At 40.5% G+C, this 22,794-nt stretch overlaps 1 protein-coding gene across 2 annotated transcripts; it reads left to right on the plus strand.

The window, feature by feature from the left end:
- The first annotated feature begins 375 nt into the window (after positions 1-375).
- rcc1l (RCC1 like) lies at positions 376-21,675 on the plus strand. 2 transcript variants are annotated; one of them, XM_034223977.1, is made up of 13 exons: positions 376-391; positions 1,050-1,129; positions 2,500-2,785; positions 5,561-5,690; positions 8,638-8,766; positions 11,336-11,402; positions 11,754-11,805; positions 13,068-13,152; positions 13,757-13,938; positions 16,430-16,517; positions 17,725-17,895; positions 19,543-19,628; positions 20,510-21,675. In XM_034223977.1, the coding sequence occupies exons 3-13, from the start codon at positions 2,501-2,503 to the stop codon at positions 20,585-20,587; spliced, it is 1,353 nt and encodes a 450-aa protein (XP_034079868.1). In that variant the 5' UTR covers positions 376-391; positions 1,050-1,129; position 2,500; the 3' UTR covers positions 20,588-21,675. The 2 variants fall into 2 exon arrangements, with proteins under 2 accessions (XP_034079868.1, XP_034079867.1); XM_034223976.1 differs by lacking the exon at positions 376-391 and having other exon boundaries at positions 1,086-1,256.
- The last annotated feature ends 1,119 nt before the right edge of the window (positions 21,676-22,794 follow it).

The following is a 22,794-nucleotide window of genomic DNA, read 5'->3' on the forward strand; positions in this document are numbered from 1 at the left end:
TAAATGTGCTTTGTATGATGACAATACAGATATATTCTATTCTATCACACACAGTGACGTCACAGCTACCCACAATGCAACGCGCGCCATATATTTTTTTATAAAGATGCCATTTTTCTGGAGGTGCAAAAATCCTGCCGATGCTAATATAAACAGCTAGCTAATGTAGCCAGGCAGAGCGCACTCGGTTTTTGTTCTGAATTAACGACCGAAGAAATCGCTGCATGTCTTCGGATTACATCTCTGGACTTGAGGGGTGTGCTCTAGGTCGTTACCAGCGTAAACTAGAGCTGTGTGGGTTGTTGGATGTACAATGTATGGAATTACGACCCTCAAAAGTGGCCTTCGGTCGATTTTGGCAGCATCTACGTCTATCTTCTGGAAACACCAGGTGAATACCCCACTTGTCACAATAATATTATCATGCCAATGCATATATGTGGTATTTTAGAGTTGACTATATTGATTAAGACTATGATATTCTGTATGCACCTCGCGTGAAATGGTTGATACCGGAAGTACGGTGTCGCCCTCGCCCAAAACCCGTATGTGTGTGTGAAAGAATTCAAAGAAGTAGCTCAACACGTGAGAAATACTTGCTTTTTCGCCAAGATTTAAAAAATAAATAAATGTTAATGTCCAAATACAACAGAGATGCATATTTCAACAGACCTCAGGTTGGACATTTGATTTTCTTATATCATTTGGTCTTTAATAGGGGAGGCGTGTGGCGCAGTGGGTTAATGCGCTGATCTTCGAATCAGATAGCAAGTCCCACTACAGTCAGCATGTCGTTGTGTCCCTGAGACACTTCACCCCAAATTGCTCCTGTGGGGATTGCCCACAGTATTGAGTGTAAGTCGCTTTGGATAAGAGCGTCTAACAATTAACATTTTATACAAGATTTATACAAATAAGCTTCACTTTAAGATACAAAAATAAAATATCCAGATATGTTATATAATTGTATGTATTGTTTTAATTATTTTTAAAGCATCTTCGTTATGTGAAATATATGATAACAGTGTGTACAGTACCATGCATTGCAGCCTCCAGTCCAGTCGATGGCGCAGTGCTTCCTCAACACGAGAGAGAAGAACACCCGGGTTACTCCTCAGATTAACTGAAGGTAAACAAACGCGTGAAAATGACATTGAAATATTTAACTGTAGTTTCATCTGATTCACATCGCTGATAACAACAGTTAGATTGTCTGCCTTTTAAACACATTATTAAACCCGGATCAGGAAGTAAAGGTAAGTTAAATCGATCGCAGAACACGTGGTGAAACTCCGATCATAATACTGATGATTTAATACTTCTGTTGTTATTGTGGCTGTTTTACTTTACCTACAACATGGCTCATTGTCTTAAACGAATGATTAGGAATCACTCTTTTATTCGGCATTAATGTAATACACAAACAACTTGTTATCATTTTTAACCTAAATTTGGCGTTTGACCTGTGTTTGCTAATGACAGTTAAGTAGCATTAGCAGTAATGAAGGAGCTTGCTAATGGGGAGGTACACATGTGACATTTAATTCAAATATAGAGCTGTTAAATGGACCAGAATCAAGCCGAATTAACTAATAGGCTCTGAGACTTTGAAAAATGTCTATCTCTCAGTATTATCTGTTTAACTTTTAATCAAACTAAATCAGCATATTGTGTCTCGATTTTTGTACAGGGTTTTGTGCTGTTACATTTTATCTCAGCTATTCAATACACAGGGGAACAGATGTATCGGCTTATCAAAACTAAACGTGCATTTATGCAGTTAAAGACATTTAAATAAGACAATTTTTTTAATTGTACTATATATTTGGTTGTTTCTGCAAGAGGTTTTCAAATATTTGTCTATTTTTACAAATTGTTTCACACTGTCAAATGAAAACCAACTGTACAAGTCTATATATATAAGTCTATATATATAACAAGGACACATAGGCCTATAAGCAATTAATAGTATACTTTCTTTTGATATATTTCCAATTAAAACATAAACCAGGACAATAATCTCCCTCATGTTAAAACGATTGGACATTACAAATAATAAAAACAAGCACTTTGAGCTGCACCTGGTGTACGCAAAGTGCCATACAAATAAAGCTTTATTATTAAATATTATTACCTATTTACACCAATGTAAATATACTGAATAAACTCAACAAGTACAACGACCAATGAATACTTCCAGCCCAATATACCTCACTGTATTTAACTATAAGAATCAGAACCAGAATCAGAAACGGGTTTATCACCAGGTAGGTTGACACGTAAGAGGAATTTGACTTGGTGTCGTGGTTCATACATAAAAGTACAACAACAACAACAAAAACACAGAACTATTTTAAGAACACTATAATAATATTACAATTATAGTAAAATAAAGCAGTATATGCATTGAAATATAATGGAATGAAATATGTTCAGTAAAAAACCCTAATAAGCTGTATTGATTAACAATATGTATCCCTCTATTTCCTCTCCCTACAGGATGGCTCTCTCCTGTGTGCGTCTCTGCTCTCGTCACGTCACCAGAGGCCTTCAGGTCTGTGGTTATTCAACCCTCAATAAGTCCTCCAGCCCGCGGGAGAGAAGCGACTCTGGTCCAGTGTTTCAGTACGTCGGCCAGAACAAGAAGCCCAACCACAAGGTGTTTGTTTGGGGCTTCTCGTTCACCGGCGCCCTGGGGATCCCCAGCCTGGTGGTGCCGGACAGCGGCAGGAAGAAACCTCGCAAATACCAGCTGACTCCGTACCGTCTGGAGACAGCAGAGAAGGTGAAAGCAGCTTTAAAGAGCGTCATATAGGGCCTTATTCAAAGATTCAAGATTCAAAAGTTTTAAGTAAGTAACATTTATTTATAAAGCGCTTTTCACAGACAAAGTCACAAAGTGCTTGACAAAACACTTATTTTATGATTCCTATGATGTTTTACATCATAGGAATCATAAAATAATAAATGACCACACAAGCCACGTGTTAAGAACAGTGGCGTAGCTGTGGGTGGGCCCAGGCCATGGATGTATAATAAGAACTGGATACAGCGTGGGAGGCGGGGTTTCGTTCTTTCCTATGAGAGCTGCTCATTGGCGCATGAGGACAAAATGGCCCAACTTTTGAGAGAGCGAAACGTCACAGATTACCCATCATGCCTGGCTTTCAGAGCAGAAGTACCCGTATGTGCGCTCACAGAGCATGCGCCCCTTAAGCCCCGCCCCCCGAGCTCCCACTCTCAGATCGCGTTCATAATGCAAGGAAAATAACTCAGAATAACGTTATTAGCACATTTTACAACTTGAGGACCGAATGTTTTTAATAAGGGCTATACAAATGTTCATACTGGGTCGTTTATTTAGTTTAAAAAAAATTATCCAACGATTTACAGACGTCTCTTTCCCAATCTAAGTCAATGGGAAAAAGTCTTTCCTATTTCCTCTTAGCTACCTCTTAGTGGAGGAAAACAATTGTGACATCACTTACGGGACTCTGGGATTTGTAGTCTTTCTAGTTGCGTATTTTTCATAGTCTAACGGTACGTCCACACAGTAGCTTTTAAAAAATCTTGAAAATCTTGGAGCTGGGCGTGTCTGACAGCTTGGGGATTTTTTGCGACCAACAACCAATCATATGAATCTCCCGCCCCCGACATACAGAGCAAAAAACCCCGGGGATTTTATGCGAGCAATATATATATATATATATAAACTCCCCAAACAGGCGAAAACCTACCAGTTTCACCCACTGTCTCTGCCACCTCCCTCCATGCCTGGTTCCTCCGGTTTGTATCCCGTTAAATAGTTCTGGTCGTAAAGAACCGGGTGATTTGCTACCGTAATTTATCGTTTGGAATATGAGGAAATGAACTGCGGTCTGGCTCTCCCTGCTTACACGCGGTTTGATTGGCTAGCGCTTCTACTGTCAGATTTGCATAAACGGGTGTGATTGGCTGACGCTTCCAGCTCAGCTTCAAAAGTTGAACATTGCTCAACTTTTGAATCCTGAAAATCCTGGAAATCTTCGCTTCGCTCCCCCACAATGCAGTTCGGCGAAAAGCGAGGCAAAGTGACGTCATCCCCATTCAAAGTCAATGGGCAGAGAAGCGTTGGAAGATTTGTTTAAAGCTGCTGTGTGGATGTACCGTTATATTTCAACAGTTTTACGACAAACTGTGACTTTTTTGACATGGAAATTATTTTTTAAGATTGACAAACATCATATGTGTAATTCATGGCACAATTCAAACGGGATCGAAAGATAAGAAATAAGGTCCCATGGACCGGAGGTAGATGGGCGTGACTTCGCCACTCTATCGCTAGCAGCCACATTGTTTAGGCTGTCAAATACGCTGCACCGTTTTAGATTCAATGAGTGTCTCGTTTGCAAATGCTTCATTAAGTTGCTTGTGTTACCCCCTTTACAAGCAACTAATTGAGCACATAGATTGCACCTTGCACTATCGCCACTACATTCTTTAAAGTGCACCCAGACCTTCGATCGCTTCGCTCTGTCCGCCATGCCTGCGGGAGTCTCACAACAATAATAAGAGCGCTGTTGAGAGAGATTACGAGTGGCATTTACAGTGGCCAATCAGAGGGGTCTCAAACCGGATACATCACACGGGATGAGGGTTCCCAACCAACCAGAATGGTTTAAAGTTAAACTAAGGAAGTAGACGTAACACATATACCGATAGCAGCACTGTTTGTCCAGCGGCTTAACGGTATACCCATACCGTCCAATCAGGTACCGGTATTGACTTAGTACCGGTTCTCGATCCCATCCCTACTGCTCTGTGTGAATGTTAGGTCCTAGAGTAAGGTGCACTGCTCTGTGTGAATGGGTGTGAATGTTAGGTCCTAGAGTAAGGTGCACTGCTCTGTATGAATGTTAGGTCCTAGAGTAAGGTGCACTGCTCTGTATGAATGGGTGTGAATGTTAGGTCCTAGAGTAAGGTGCACTGCTCTGTATGACTGTTAGGTCCTAGAGTAAGGTGCACTGCTCTGTTTGAATGTGTGTGAATGTTAGGTCCTAGAGTAAAGTGCACTGCTCTGTGTGAATGGGTGTGAATGTTAGGTCCTAGAGTAAGGTGCACTGCTCTGTATGAATGTGTATGAATGTTAGGTCCTAGAGTAAGGTGCACTGCTCTGTATGAATGTTAGGTCCTAGAGTAAGGTGCACTGCTCTGTATGAATGTTAGGTCCTAGAGTAAGGTGCACTGCTCTGTATGAATGTTAGGTCCTAGAGTAAGGTGCACTGCTCTGTATGAATGTTAGGTCCTAGAGTAAGGTGCACTGCTCTGTATGAATGTTAGGTCCTAGAGTAAGGTGCACTGCTCTGTATGAATGGGTGTGAATGGTTGAATGACATGTAGTATGTAAAGCGCTTTGAGGGGTCTTAAAGACTGGATGAAGCGCTATATAAGTACAGTCCATTTACCATTTACATATTGGAATCCTGGTTTAAAGGTGTTCATCTTTAGCACAGGACACTGTAAGTATTACAAAGAAAGTGTCTGAGGTGTTACAATAATAAAGTTTCTTCTTCTGTGGTAGATCTCGTCGGCTGCTTGTGGTTACGGCTTCACGCTCATCGCCTCGCAGACCAAAGATGTGATCAAGCTGTGGGGCATGGGCCTGAATAAGGACTCTCAGCTCGGCTTCCAGCGCACGCAGGACAGCCGCCGTGAGTTTATGGATAAGTTTAAAACATTATGCTCTAAAATATCTTTAAAAAGCATTACCATTTTTTAAAAAAAAACAATATGTTTATTCATTTTTTATTCTTTTAAACAACATAGTTACAAGACACGCCATACCTACTTACTTACATACAAAATGGGAAAAACAGAGGCAAAGACAAGACAGGACATCATTTCAAAATGTTTTAATTGAACTATATAATAAAAATAAAAGACATTAAAGGTGGGGTAGGTCATTTTGGAGAAACCGGCTCGAGTGCGCTAGAATTTGAAAATACACAGCCGGAAGAAATCTGCCACTTCCTCACAGAGCCCCTCCTCCAACACACACGAACGCGCACATGACCAATGAGGGCACGAGATAAGTTTGTGTCCAGATGGAAGGCTGACAGGCAGGTAGGCCATCCAGTTACTTTAGCCGGCTCAGATGATTGGTCGTGCTTTTTACAGCGCCACGGCTTCCACAGATGACATTTATTAATGGATTTGTTGTCAAAGCACTTCAGATATTCATTGCTATCGGGATGTTAAGAGCATTCCATGGAATACAACAAAAAGTGTATCTCGAGCCGGTTTCTCAAACTTACCTACCCCACCTTTAAATGAAATAAAAACAAACAACTGTGCAGTAGCAACATTATCCTAAAAAGTGTACACAGTCACAGCAGTTTAAGAAGTACTTGACTTTTCCTCTCAACCAGATCGCTCTCATGGATTCCCATTGTTATTTCTCAGCATGTTTGACACATTAACATTCCCTAACAGTTGAGTGAACGGGCAAACGTGTGCATTGTTGTGGAGAAAAACACCACTCTCAGATCAACAGGTGGATTTATTCAATACTTATACGCAGTACAGGTCAACAATACAAAGTCCTGACTCCCTGTGTTCTGGGTTTCTTTTATAGCCGTCATATCAGCTTTTATTCCTGTCCTAATTCTTAATAAGTGTCTAATGACATCAGGGTCACAGTGACATGTTCCTGCTCTCCTCGTACAGTTTCTTTTGATTCAACAGTTGTGTCGTTGAGCATTGTGTGTAACCTTTGACCATCTACTGCTTCTTTCATCACTGAATCTGTAGCTTGTTTGACTTTCTATACACCGACTGAATGTATGTGTGTATCAGGGTATCCGCTAGGATTTTTTCTCGCCGGTCAAATGTCTGGGCAGAATTTATTTTATCGGACAAATTTGAAACTTACCGGTCATATTTCAATAATAATAATAAGAGTTGTGTAGCAGAGTTTCCGTTAGCAGGTAATTACCGGACTAGGACCGGATATGCTGATGTTTTAAACACAGTTAATGGGGCTCATTTTTATATTGCTTCAGTTTATAATCGTAACAGATCGAAAAATTCAGATTCATTTTCCAATAAATTATTCCACAAACAACAAACAACATAATTATTACATTCAAACAAACTACTTGTAGTAGATGAAGTACATTATTCAAAAGTTTACATTAACTTTGAATAATAACACGGGAGAAACGGATGCTCTCTTTTCCCCTCTCCCTCTCTCTCCTGACAGCCCGTCAGTTTCTCATGCAGCTCCTGCAGCTCGCTAAACAGAGGCGGGGCTTCAGGTGATTATGCAGAGCTGCATGTCTCGGTCTGACTCAGCAGCTGATCTGATCTCTCTCGCGTGTCCGGGTTACACTTCACTCGCGTTTATGTCCATATCGATCAGATCCAGCTCTCCTGATCGGCCTTTATAGAGAGCACCGATCAAACTATTAAGAGTGAATATCGGCCGATAATGACCGGCGGCCGATCTATCGGAGCTTCCCTAATTATTACCAGACATTTTGACCGGCAGGTTTTGAAGTTACCGGTTTTTAATACATTTTACCAGCTAAAAACCGGTAATTACTGGTGTGTATGTTGATGTATGTGTACGTACATGTTTGTGTATATATATATATATATATATATATGTGTGTGGGTGTTTAAGTAGATACATGTATGTGTAGATATTTGTCATTTCAAACAACCCCTATGTACTTTTTCATTTTTATTCGGTATTTAATTTTCTCTCTTTAAGTCATTTTCGGGTCTCTAGAAATATATGATTTGCAAAAGTGTACGTTTAATAAAATGTGACCCCAAATAAATAAAGACTAATACAAAGAAAATGAATCTGTAGCTGGACTAAATAAAGGACACATTTTTGAGGATCTCCATATGACAATTTTAAATGTTAAAGGGGACCTATCATGCAAAATGCACTTTTTTATGTCTTTTATACATAAATGTGTCCCCGGTGTGTCGGGGAACTCACGCAGCGTCAGAAAATAAAACCCTCTCTCTTTTCCTCCGTACCCAAATCTCTAAAAACGGGGGAACAACGGAGCTGATCCAGATTTGCGTCCGATATGACGTAATATCTGAAATGTGGACCCACGGCCCAATCAGAAACGTTGCTATCAGAAACAATGCCCGACTGTTTTGGACGTAATATGGTCTGTGTTTACATTAGCATCGCTAACACTCAGAGCTAACCTGTACTGGAGAGCATGTGTGTGAAGAAGCAGGAAGTAAAAAGGAACTCACCTTGTGGTATAACCGGCAAGAGAGAAAGCCTTTGAGCTCCAGACTGTTTCAGATCCTTGATAATCCATGATAGGGCGTTTCATCACGGCAGCATTTAGTTTAGACAGTAGCTGCCGGGTCCCGCATGAACTCAGACCCCTCCTCTTTTATTTGTTATCAATTTATTTTATTTTTTAAATCTTTATATCCCAAATCAGCACTTTTGAAACAGGAAGTGAAATAGAGGGATATGAGGCATGGCTAGAATGGGTGATCTTTTGAGCAAAACACTTCATAGACATGTTTTTTATATATTTGTATATATCTGAGACCTATGCTATTGCCTAAAAATAGCATGATCGATGACCTTTAAATGTCTTCTTCCTGTGTGTGCAGATAAGAGTTATGACTTTGTGTTGGAGCCGTCTCCGGTGGCTCTTCCTCTCCAGAAGCCTCTTCAGACTCGAGTGCTTCAGGTCTCGAGCGGTCGAGCTCACTCTCTGATCCTCACCGACCAGGAGGGAGGTAAGAGAGACTCTCTGTTGGCGACACACGTGGAGTATTTTCTGTGTTTATTTACTTCACCATTTTTAAGTCATTATAGGTGGTGGGCGTGTCTATTGGATTTGTGTGGTGACGTTTGTGGTTATATCCGGTTGCTTTTACCTGCGCGCTTTGTCATAGATGGAGAATTGTCCTTCCCCTGCTCACTCCCCGTGAGCTGGGGAAGGACAATTCACCGCATGCACGCATCACTATACTGGGTATGGACTAGAAATAATTGTATGTTTGATTGTTTCGCTTGTAAATAATAGGTCAAACGCATTCCAGTGGAAAGACTGTTTACTTGCGCATCAAACAATGTTTTTCTCTTGTTTAGTCCCTCGTGGCACTAATCAGAATCAGAATACCTTTATTAGTCCCACGGAGGGGAAATGTGCGTAGTTACAGCAGGAAAAATGTGACATGCGTTAAAAAAAAAGTACTAAGTTATGATATAATAAAAAATATAATAAAAAGTTACATAATAAAAAAAAATACACATCCTGTAACAGTTCTAAGGATTTAGCAGCCAGGTATATATTACAGTTATTAACGGCATCTATATATATTGCACATCGAGCACATATTGCACATAGGTGGTTGGTATTTAACAGCAGCAAGTTACACAGTTTACAAAATACACACCTTGTAACAGTTCTAAGGATTTAGCAGCCAGGTATATATTACACAGTTATTAACGGCATTTATATATTGCACATAGTTTGTTGGTATTTAGCAGCAAGGGGTGATATAGTCTGTGTTGTGGTGTGTGTGTGTGGGGGGGGGTCAACTAGGGGCTGTGCTGGTTGTATAGTCTGACCGCTGCAGGAAGGAAGGACCTGCGGTATCTCTCCGTGAGACAGCGGGGGTGCAGCAGCCTGTCGCTGAAGGAGCTGCACAGTGAGGACACAGGGTGTTTCTCAATGTCGAGGAAGGCTGCTCCAGAGCCACTATTTCAAGCATACTACGTCATCGAGTGCCGCCGAAGGACTGTTCCCATAGAGTGGCGAAGTCACGCCCATCTACTTCCGGTCCATGGGACCTTATTTCGGAAAAATAATGTATTGAAGTCAATGGAGAGAGAAAACGTATCTTTCGATCCCGTTTGAATTGTGCCATGAATTACACGTATGATGTTTGTCAATCTTAAAAAATAATTTCCATGTAAAAAAAGTCACAGTTTGTCGTAAAACTGTTGAAATATAAGACTATGAAAAATACGCAACTAGAAAGACTACAAATCCCAGTAAGTGATGTCACAATTGTTTTCCTCCACTAAGAGATAGCTAAGATCAGCGCCATGTAGATATAATCTATCTATATGGCGCTGGCCACTAAGATAACTTTAACAAGATGCCTGTGTGCTTAGTACCAGGTTGTTATCATACCAGCAATGGGTCTTGCTCGTTCTTTCGCTTCCCGTCTGATGAAAGGACCAGGAGTGGCTGGATCAAGTTAGCTACCTAGCTAGTAGCTAGCACGTTAGTTAGCATTACAGCCTTGTCATTTGTATTCGCTTTAATATGAAGTAACCCAAAATGTTAAACAGTAAGAGTAGTAGTCATATTTCGTGAACCCTTTGAAGAGTACTGTCACCGGTGTGATCATTCTATAATACACAATTTAAGATCGCCGATCTTTTCGACTTCATGCTATCTGCACAAATGGTTGACATTAAACATTAAAAAGACCCGGCAGTTCAGAGAGAATCAAAGGAAGGCAGGCAGGCAGCTTTGCATGACATTCTTCTGGACGTGTTTCATTGTGGTGATAGTGAGGGTAGTCAATCGTTTTGTTGACAAGACAGTAGTGACGGCCATCTTGGTGACGTGTGTTGTTCTGCGAGACCAGAGATGTAATTCATTGAGCGTTTCACACAAACAAATGTGTTACTTCACAGTTTTACGACACATTTTTTTTGTTTGACTTGCCAAATTATCTTTTAAATCGACAAACATCATATGTGTAATTCGTGGATCGAAAGATAATCTTTCTCTCTCCATTGACTTCAATACATAATTTTTTCGAAATAAGGTCCCATGGAGGTCCACCGGAAGGGGAGGGACTTCGCCTCTCCAGCATACTTGGAATTCTACCGAGCCCGGCGTACTTCGTAGCGAGACATTTCGAGGCTGCACATGTGTAGACTCCGCGGTCTTCAAATCCCCACAATGCTTTGCGCACGGACCAATTTCCCAAAATCTGTGGCGGAAAATGTAAGGCGGGGCCTCTCATATGACGCACACCTGCTCGCCTGTTCCACTCTTCGTTTTCCGAATGCCAGGAAGGATTCTTGCCTCGCTTCTGAAGCGTCCTCGACATTGAGAAATGGCCCCAGGGTGTCCTGGAGGGGGTGGGAGTAATATTGGATTACTCCAGCCGCACTACTCTCCTGCACCACATTCAAAGTTTGCTTTGGTGCTGTAACGTTTTATGGAAATAGATAAAGGTCCACTTGACTTGGGCGCTCTGTATCTTTTTCAGGATTTAACAAATATTTCGTAGCACTTTCTTATTGCACTGTGTCTCTCTGTTTCCTTCTCTCTGGTAGTTTTCAGTATGGGCAACAACGCGTACGGCCAGTGTGGGAGGCCAATAGTCGAAGATGAAGTTTACAGGTTTGTCTTTAACAGCTTTGCTCAATCAAAAACACACAGCTGTATTCCTGCAAGTATTTCAAGATCCTTTGGTTTTATTTTTATTTTTAAAAGGATGTGTTTATGTCTCATTTTCTGCTTTTGTTGAAAGTTCCATCTTAAAGGAAAATATTTTGAGCTGTATTTTGTCTTCTTTTGTGCCATTATTCTTTTTTCGGATGGACGATAAAGCAGTAATCTTCGTTTGCGTTAAAGTGCATTTCTTATCTTAATAACGTAATATATCATGGCATAGCATTTCTCCTTGTAAATCAATAAATACAACAAATAGTCTATTTATATGATGGATCTTTTTCTCTTGTGTTCACACAGTGGCAGTCACACCATCCACAGAATGACAGGTTTCAGCAGCAGAGTCACACAGGTGAGTGCAGATCACTTCTCCTCCTGCACAGGTAGGTGAATTCAGGTGCATTCAAACTACAATAAACCAGAAAGTATTGACATTTAAGAAGCTAAAATCAGATGTAGACTTTTCTTCCGAAAGTAATGTACTCAGTAAGGGTACAATAATGTGCAGCGAGGCGAACACCCCACAGGCTCATCAGGGTGTTCTTTTCCCCATGATGACCAAGTCGCTGCACATTATCCCGCTTATTACACGGCCATATACTAAACAAACTAACGACTCGACTCCCAATATTAATTTAAATGATCGTATTTCTTCCGCTAAGAAAAAAAAACTCCGTTCCACGGCGCACCAACGGCTGGAACTGCGACAACAACAACTTTACGGCAGCACTGTCCAACTCTGTTCACAGTTTCGGATCCACTAACAAGTCCCTAAACACTGCAGAGCCCATACCGTGTTCCTGTTAGTGTTCACTTCCTCTCTGCCTTCTTCTGGGGATTTATCTGACGTCCAGCGCTCCGTCTTTTACCCTCTTTTCCTTTCTTGATCGTCCTTAGCAACGGCAGGAACTGCTTCGATAGCATTTTTGAGGAGCTTTTTGATTACAGATTTGAAAACATTGCTGCTTGCTTTAAAAGTAGCACACTTCATGATGTCAGACCTTGGGAAGTATCTAGATATCCCTGCCCTAATGCCAAAGGAACTGCACACTGAATATGTTTTGCCGTTTGATGTCTATGTCTGGACCGCTGCGTAAAAAGGAGGGTTTCTGCCCGTTACTTCTCCGCTGCTTTCTTGTCCCAGTTCGGCCAAACTGTATACAGTTCAATCGACCGGACTTCTTTCTGAAGATGTGAGCGTCCTTAGCAACGGTCAATAAGTCCTTGACAGCGGTCTGTACTACTGGATTAACAACGTGTCACGTGTTATGAATTGACCAATCAGAATCGAGTATTCAACTAAGCCATGTAATCAAACCAATTAATCAATTAACAAAAAAGTTTGGGTTTCATTTAAAAGTTGACAACAAATGGCTTCATCTTTGCATCTCTACGATCTTGATACACAACAACATCTACACAAATGACTCACAATAGATTTACAATGCCTCATTCTTCTTTGTTTCATATTCATCCCAACATTAGATTTGTCCTTTTGCTCAAGGTGTTTTTATTGGTATTCAAAGATGTACTGAAAGCAATGAATCCCAGATCTGTGTAGTTTAGATGTGTCTTTTAACACCATTTAAATGGGGTTTTCTTTCTTATTCCCAGGTGGCGTGTGGCCAGGATCACAGTCTGTTCCTCACTGAGACGGGGACAGTGTTTGCATGCGGATGGGGAGCAGACGGACAGACTGGTCAGTGAACTTTAAAACTACAAAACAATACAGTGAATGCAAACACATGAATTCCCAGCTGTATATCTATAGTTTCAACCCCTGTTAATGCAAAATAAAGGTAGCAGTGTTGTAACACCTACCTACCTACCTACCTACCTACCTACCTACCTACCTACCTACCTACCTACACCTACCTACCTACCTACCTACCTACCTACCTACCTACCTACCTACCTACCTACCTACCTACCTACCTACCTACCTACCTACCTACCTACCTACCTACCTACCTACCTACCTACCTACCTACCTACCTACCTACCTACCTACCTACCTACCTACCTACCTACCACACACACACACACACACACACACACACACACACACACCACACACACACACACACACACACACACACACACACACACATACATACATACATACATACATACAATATATAGTAATAACAAATAAGTGGAGCTCTCTTTCTAAGCATTTCTAAGACATATGAAATATAATTTAGAGCTTTTATTTTGTTGACGATGAAATGTTTTCCTCCCAAATTGAAAAAGTGTCTTTTAAAAATGTTTGTTTCCTCTTCCTCTTCCTCCTCTTCCTCCAGGTCTGGGCCACCACCAGGTGAGCTGCAGCCCGGTGGAGGTGGGGGGGGATCTGGCGGGGGTGGAGGTGCAGCAGATCAGCTCATATGGAGACTGCAGTCTGGCTGTGTCTAAAGATGGAGATCTGTACGGCTGGGGAAACTCAGAGTACCTGCAGCTGGCCTCCGTCACCGAGGCAACACAGGTGAGGGGACGACCACATTGGGATCAATAAAGTACTATCTTACCTTATCTTAGACTTTCTATCTGTCATTTTACTGTTTTTACTGATTTGCGCTGTCACTGCAGCATCTGTTTCGTAAGTTGACATGAAAAGTGACCGGTGTATCTGTCCATTCTTCATGCCCTTATAAATACTGATCTAAAAGCTAAAAAGAATATAATCAACAAATATAAATGTGAATTTGATGCTATTAAAAATGTTATCTTGTAAAAAAAAAACGACAGGTTTATAACAGATAAAGAAGTCAAATGCAACCACTGACTGAGGGTATTTAAAATCTTCTTAGTTATTGTATGCCAGGCTAAAGAGGATTTTATGACATATTTGGTCTTGTGTGATAATGTTCTATTTAAGGTGCTTGATTGAATTTGTGTTTATTTAAAGTCAGTGTGCTGAAAGGCTTTAAAGACAGTTCCTACCACTTTTTCGTGTCATTTAGACGAACAGGGTCATACACTTATGGCATATTTTAAGCAATTATCTGCCATGTTTTCTTTTTACGGATGCACAAATTGCACATTTCTTAGCGGATACTGGTAATGATTTTCAGAATAGGAAATTGGACGATCTTTTTGCTGATAAATAAATCCTTTTGTGACACGAAAAGTGGTAGGAACTGTCTTTGAGACCTTTCAGCACACTGACTTTAAATAAACACAAATTCAATCAAGCACATGCATGAAACTACGTTAAATAGAACATCAAGACCAACTATGTCAGAAAATCCTCTTTAGCCTGGCATACAATAACTAAGAGAAGATTTTAAATACCCTCAGTCAGTGGTTGCATTTGACTTCCTTTTAATCTGTTATTATTTTTTACGAGATGACATATTTAATATCATCAAATTCACATTTTATTTGTTTATATTCTTTATGCAAAACAAGCTTTTAGATCAGTGTTTATGAGGGCATGAAGAATACATATGGACAGATACACCGGTCACTTTTGATGTCCACATACGAAACAGATGCTGACAGCGCAAATCAGTAAAAACACTGAGACCATTTAGCCTTCACCACCAAAAACACAAAAAGGTTTTGAGAAAGTATTCGCCTCAAACAGACGACTTCGTTTGACAGTTTTAATTATTGGGGTTGCAAAACTCTGCTGACACACTGCAGAGGGAGTTAGCAACGGCAGCAATTCAGACAAAGTTGTTCTGACAGAGACAAGATCAGAAGAGGAGAGGATGGTAAAGAAAGGAAATGAGAGAAGAAGAGAGGAGAGGAGAGGATGGTAAAGAAAGGAAATGAGAGAAGAAGAAAGGAGAGGGGAGGAAAGGAAATGAGAGAAGAAGAAAGGAAAAGAGAGGAGAGGATGGTAAAGAAAGGAAATGAGAGAAGAAGAAAGGAGAGGGGAGGAAAGGAAATGAGAGAAGAAGAAAGGAAAAGAGAGGAGAGGATGGTAAAGAAAGGAAATGAGAGAAGAAGAAAGGAGAGGGGAGGAAAGGAAATGAGAGAAGAAGAAAGGAAAAGAGAGGAGAGGATGGTAAAGAAAGGAAATGAGAGAAGAAGAAGAAAGGAAGGAGAGGGGAGGAAAGGAAAGGAGAGGGGAGGAAAAGAGAGGAGAGGAAAAGAGAGGAGAGGATGATTAAAGAAAGGAAAAGAGAGGAGAGGAAAGGGAAAGGAAAGGAAAGGAGAGGGGAGGAAAAAAGAGGAGAGGAGAGGATGATTAAAGAAAGGAAATGAGAGGAGAGGGGAGGGAAGGAAAGGAAAAGAGAGGAGAGGATGGTAAAGAAAGGAAATGAGAGAAGAAAGGAGAGGAAAGGAAAAGAGAGGAGAGGATGGTAAAAGAAAGGACAATGAGAGAAGAAGAAAGGAGAGGGGAGGAAAGGGAAGGAAAGGAGAGGGGAGGAAAAGAGAGGAGAGGATGATTAAAGAAAGGAAATTAGAGGAGAGGGGAGGAAAGGAAAGGAGAGGAGAGGAAAGAAAAGAAAATGGAAGTAAAGGAGATTAAAGAAAAGGGTGGATAGGAAAGGAAAGGAGAGGAGAGGAAAGGAGAGAATAGAGCCACGCTGTAAAATAATAGAATAATTAAATAAACGTATCTTTAAAGGTTGGTGTTCTCACACATACAAGGCAAGTCCGTGTTCTCATCCTTCAAAATGATGGAATGAAGACCTTTATATTTTGATGTCAATATTTAAAAATAATCAGCATATTTTCACTTCAAAGTCAGTTTTTACAGACTGCCTTTTTTAAATATCTATCCACAGCAAATCCTTTTAATGATCTCCTACATAATCCTCAATGTTCTATAAAAAAGCACTTAGAGAATCCCTAGTAATCCCTGATAATCATAAATGTCCTAAAAGCAATTATAATACCCAAAAAAGCACTGACAGCGTTTACAATTACTTTAAAATGCCCATAACTTAATAACATAGTTAATTGGTAATTTTAGGAAAACAAACCTCATGGTGCTCAGTGTGACATGTTTCCTCTCACAGATGAACTCTCCTCGACGTCTTCCTCTGAAAGACTGTGGGAAGCTGGTGCAGGCGGCATGTGGAGGAACACAGGTGGCTGTTCTTAACGGTGAGTTCACACACACACACACACACACACACACACACACACACACACACACACACACACACACACACACACACACACACACACACACACACACACACACACACAACCACACACCACACACACACACCACACACACCACACACACACACCACACACACACACACACACACACACACACGCACGCACACACACACACACACACACACACACACACACACACACACACACACACCACACGCACACGCACACATATAGCACAAGGCAATGCTTTACAAAAATGAAAGACATTAGAAACATTAAAAAGCAAAGATAATATAACATGAATAAAAGTTACAGTGCAGAATAGTTCAATTTAAAAGCAGCGGCAAAAAGAAAAGTCTTCAGCCTGGATTTAAAAGTAGACCTGCAGGTTTCTGGGAGTGTTTTCTTTTCAATTCACAGAATTAGGATATTTAAGCTGTTTTAAGGGTTCCCTCATGAATCTTTGGCCTTTACAACACACACACACACACATAACACACACACACACACACACACACACACACACACACACACACACACACACACACCACACACACACACACACACACACACACACACACACACACCACACACACACACACACACACACACACACACACACACACACACACACACACACACACACACACACACACACACAAGAAAAGGACCGTAGATGACAGACAGACTGTTATGGAGATGTCTTCGCATTAAAGGCATATTTTCTTTCTGACCTGAGAGCTGTTTTGATTGCTCTGTGGTTTGGTGTTAGAGGTGTTATTCCACATGCAGCCTCTTGGTGGCATCACAGATCACAGACTTGTTTTTCTGGCCACAAAGATCAGTTTTTAAGACTAGCTATGACAGCTAACATTTGTTCAAGGTAGTTTTGGAGCTTATATCTATCACACTTTATGATGTGGGGTTTTCCCTTATGATGCAATGTAAATGAGGGCAACAAGCAGTCTTATTTCCATAATTGCAGCCTCTTATTTCACCATTTTAACAGTTATTTATGTTAAAAAAACAGGGCTTGTATTTATCAAGTGTCTAAGAGGCAAAAATCATTGTAATTGTCAAAAAAACTCTCACTTTGAAACGTTTGCTCCTACTTTTAGGTGTAATTTCCAGTTATTTGTTTCACCATGTCAGCGTATAATGACCAGTCTTTGTGAATCGTTTCCAGATAAAGGAGAGGTGTTCGTTTGGGGCTACGGCATTCTTGGAAAAGGTCCCAAACTTTCTGAATCCTCGACCCCGGAGAGAATTCCCTCGACTCTGTTCGGACGCTCCGAGTTGAACCCCTCTGTCGTCACCAAGATCCGCTGTGGACTCAACCATTTCGCTGCAGTGACGGGTAATTGCTGTATATTTAATTAATAGTTCACCCAAAACCATTACAACAAGTGTATATACAGTATATGACCTATCTCTAAGGTCCTAGAAATAGGTTTCTCTGGAGTATTGTTGAGAAGAGCTGAGAAATGAAAATGAAAAGCATTCCAGTGAAAACAGACTCGAGCAGACGCCCAATAAAAGACAAAAAACACTATAAAATTACAGAAAATAACTTTTAAGATTTCTTGTATCCATTCTTGGGAATCCAATCACAATTATTTGGGCTAACTAACAACACAACTAACAAGTTCCTTCGTGGGAGGATAATCTGGAAAATGCTAAAATTAAGGCGAAAATAGTTGGATATTCCTGAACCCACAAATGAAACCTTTTTAAGATGTCTTCTAATCTTTTTTACTGTCTTTCTTTGGCCTCCTTCGAATTGTGTTTCCACTGAAATACTTTATTAATTGGTTTATAGAAAACTTTAGCTGGGACTTTAAAGGGGACCTATCATGCAAAATGCACTTGTTGATGTCTTTTATACATCAACATGTGTCCCCGGTGTGTCGGGGAACTCACGCAGCGTCAGAAAATAAAACCCTCTCTCTTTTCCTCCGTACCCAAATCTCTAAAAACGGGGAACAACGGAGCTGATCCAGATTTGAGTCCGATATGACGTAATATCTGAAATGTGGACCCACGGCCCAATCAGAAACTTTGCTATCAGAAACAATGCCCGACTGTGTTGGACGTAATATGGTCGGTGTTTACATTAGCATCGCTAACACTCAGAGCTAACCTGTACTGGAGAGCATGTGTGTGAAGAAGCAGGAAGTAAAAAGGAACTCACCTTGTGGTATAACCTGGCAAGAGAGAAAGCCTTTGAGCTCCAAACTGTTTCAGAGAGAATCCTTGATAATCCATGATATGGCGTTTCATCACGGCAGCATTTAGTTTAGACAGTAGCTGCCGGGTCCCGCATGAGCTCAGACCCCTCCTTTTTTGAAACAGGAAGTGAAATAGAGGGATATGAGGCATGGCTAGAATGGGTGATCTGTTTGGTATTTTGAGCAAAACACTTTATAGATATGTTTTTTTATGTATTTGTATATATCTGAGATCTATGCTATTGCCTAAAAATAGCATGATAGGTGACCTTTAAAAAGCTTAGGAAGAGAAGTACTGTATACATCTTATATTGTTCAATATTCAATCAAAATATCGTATTAATCCCAATGGGAAATGATGTTTCTTGACAGTTGCACCTTATTAGATCTAATAACTATTTATATAAACAAAGCAAAAATGTGCAATTAGTCACTGGGACACAGCTTCTTAGGCACAGGAACACATTTATATTCCTTTTAAAGCTGAATTAGACCATAACACACGATAATTAGTGCTTCTACTTTTTGTGTTTCAACTTTAAAAATACCCTCTTTATTGTCCTAAAGGAAACAATCAGAGTCATTCTGTGCCATCCAGTCTGGAGAGCTTAAAGTGAGGCACAGACGTCTGGGGGGGGGGAAGGGAAACGGTATGCTTGTTATTGTAATTTGTTTGTCATATTCAGCTAAGATGGTCCCAGGGAAAGCTCAGATTTATCCGGCCTGCAGCTGCTCCGTGGATCTCAGTGTGACGATGTTTGATGCTTGTGTTGCAGATCGAGGAGAGCTCTTTGTCTGGGGGAAGAATGTGAGAGGATGTTTGGGCATCGGGAAGAGAGACGACCAGTTCTTCCCGTGGAGAGTAAGACAACACTGATTAAATATTAGTCATGCAAACAAAAAAGAGGCAACCATGCAGCTGAAGCACATAATGCCCAGCTGTACAGAATGCATTTCACTAGTTTCTCCATATCTGGGAACAAATGTGTTAAGATTAGATGAGACAAAGCAGATTCTTATCATCCTAAGTCCTTTTGAAAGGCTTGTAATAAAGTCATGTGAACACAATGTTTAAAAAGACACTATATTTGGTAATAGTCTTTGTGTTTCTTTATCAAAAAGAAAAATGTTCTGGGTAGAATGTGCGGGAAGGGTCTACAAATCTCAACAACGAAATGATTTGTGATATAAGCCTCGCTATTAGTAACTCAACTCAAGACATTTGATCAGGATTGGAGTGTTTACTGATGATGCACAGGGTGATCCTTGGGTCGGTTGGGTCAGATTACTGTGAAATATATGCAGTTACTGAATTTGACAACTTTTGTAATTGGTAACACAATGTATCTGATGACGATTTTTGCATTATTTTATCCTAATACCCAAATCAATAATGAAATAATACTTAAAATATACAAAAAAATACCTCCAAACCTTTTTTAAATGCATAATCAGCATTAGCAGTTGGTCAAATTATAAAAATGCATGGGTTTTATTGGTAAGCAACCTTAAACAAAAGCAATAAAACGGTAAGATGCCATTTGGAATTAGTGGACAATAGTCTTTAATCAGTTTTCTTTTTATAAGATCCAAACATATTAAGTAATCAAAATTAAATGTATTTGCAACTTGCACAAAGATGAAGGTTAAAAAAACAATAAACCTGAACCAAATAAAAGAAAATGTATGATTTTACTCAAACTTCGTCCCCTTTTTTAACTGTTTTTGTGTGATTTCCATCAGGTGACTGTACCTGGTCAGGTGGTGGACGTAGTGTGTGGTGTTGATCACATGGTGGCGCTGGTGAAGTCCCTCCTGTGAGCTCCTGGATGAAAGGTTCGGATGTTTGACCCCCCGCGGGGAGCCGATCGGGGGCCACGCTGGAGTCTTGAAGCCATCTGCTCTCCACAGGCGACGAACCCTCGTGTCCCTGTGACGTCAAGCCGAGTTCACGGCGGTCGATTCTGCAGCAAACTGTCACCGACACGACTCTCTTTACCCTGCATGAAGGTCATCTGGGAAACGCTTCAAAGGAGAGTTTTGTTTTATTTCAACTGGAGCTGAAACGATGAATCTATTCAGCCAAGCAAAACAGAGAAAGAATGTGAACAATTCTGCCATAACAGCATGTGAGGATTCACTGCTTGTTCTCTGTGTTGTGTGATTGTAAACTGAACATCTTAAGGTTGATTCGACAAAGCAAGACCTTTGAAGGAGACTGGGATTGGAATTGTTCTGTATTTTCTGACATTTTATTGATTTAACGATGCAAGACTAAAAGTTGTAGTTTCAGCTCTGATAAGGCCAAGTTGAAATGAACAGGAGTGGCTTTCTTTAAGACAACTGTTTAAATGTGATATATTCTGTAAAATGTCATTTCATTGGCCACTACACGAGAAAATAACTCAAATTGACTGAAATAAAAAGCCTTATGCGCTTTTGAGATATCCTCAAATGATATGTTGTAGCACTCTGCAGACCAGCGACATATTTGTTAAACATTGTTCCATTTGTAAAAGCCAGCTACAGCAAAACAATGCACACACAAATTAAGTCCTTACTGCCAGCTGCAAATAGAGGTGAAGGCCCTCCTCCGCCTGGGAGAAGCTCATCTGGGAGAATCAATTTTACAACATGGTCTGTGTGTCATCAATAGTGTGTGCATGTTGTGCATAACTTGACTTATGTTGTGCCGTTCTCCCAGTCTGGATGTTTCAGAAAATGAACCCACTATCCGTGATAGTTTTCCATTAAAAACACAACATGCAATGCAGAAAATATCCATCCATCTTCTCCCGCTTATCCGTGGTCGGGTCGCGGGGGCAGCAGTTCCAGCAGAGAGCCCCAAACTTTCCTTGCAATGCAGAAAATATGCTATATCAAAAATAAATGTTGTTTTTTTACCAGCATCAATTTTGCTTTAATAAATGGTGAAGCAGAGTCGCAACTGCCCTTTTTCCTACATTTCTGTACAGGCATTTGGGACAGATCTGAAGCTGATATAGATGGTAACCTTGTCTATAATGTAGTGACAGTATCAGATGAAGGATGTTTCTTACAGTACAGTGAGAGGGTCTGCAGGCGCTGATGATGTTGCAGGACCCTCCCCACTGAGTTCATGTTTTGTGGGGCCATTAATCATTGTGACAACTGGAGGGCCCCTCAGAGAGCACGGAAATGTATTTATGACACAACTACTGAGCATACATGCCAACCTTTCCAAATCCAAAAGAGGTAGGTTTGCAAGCTGCAAATGTGCACGCCCAAATTAGGTAATCAGAAGAAATGGAACCCCAGTAATTACATGTATAAACCATGTATTTAACATATATTGCATCATTTTATGCATTTTTCAGAAAAAGTGGTAGTTTGGGAAACAGTGACATCAACGACATGTCTGGACTGGTCTAGGTAAAATGCCCGAAAAGTAAAAGAATGGGAAATAAATATCCCAAAGTCTCCACATTTTATTATATTTTTAATGTGTCAAGCCAGCTAAATCGGTAGGCGGTAGAAACATGTCAAAAGCGGTAGACTACCGCCCAAATCGGTAGGGTTGGCAGGTATGACTGAGTGAGCATAACACATAAACTACACCTTTGATCAATGTGTGAAGCTGGATCAGACAACGCATGGGACAGTTTATAAAAACAAAACCACAATTTTCCCTGGCTGTTTTGTAGGCATTTGCTAGAGATTTTTGGCAAACATGTTAACTTGGTGGTACAAATATCTTGGATGGACAGTCATACTTTTGTATAGATGGGTATGTAGGCAAAGGAAACATTAGTAGCTGAAACTAAGTTAAGAATCAGACGGTTGATAATAAGATTGTCTTAATTTGAGGTAGAAAAGCTATCCAACTATGCCTGTGGTAAGAGTGTAGTTGTCATGGCAACATCTGTTAGAATGTCCATTAGCTAACTGTTTATCCATCGCTATAACGTTTTGTTGCTAACTTTTAGCTCACTATTTCAACAGCTAATGACCTTTTAGCTAGCTTTTTCTACTGCTAATCAATTGGTTTA

This window comes from Gymnodraco acuticeps, unplaced genomic scaffold (genome assembly GCF_902827175.1).
Source record: "Gymnodraco acuticeps unplaced genomic scaffold, fGymAcu1.1, whole genome shotgun sequence".
In the NCBI taxonomy this organism is placed as follows: domain Eukaryota; kingdom Metazoa; phylum Chordata; class Actinopteri; order Perciformes; family Bathydraconidae; genus Gymnodraco; species Gymnodraco acuticeps.

Coding starts and splice junctions, on each gene's coding strand:
- rcc1l (XM_034223977.1), top strand. CDS start 2,501: ATGGCTCTCTCCTGTGTGCGTCTCTGCTCTCGTCACGTCACCAGAGGC. Junction 13,153..13,756: donor GGGAGCAGACGGACAGACTG/GTCAGTGAACTT, acceptor CTCTTCCTCCAG/GTCTGGGCCACCACCAGGTG. Junction 19,629..20,509: donor ACCAGTTCTTCCCGTGGAGA/GTAAGACAACAC, acceptor GATTTCCATCAG/GTGACTGTACCTGGTCAGGT.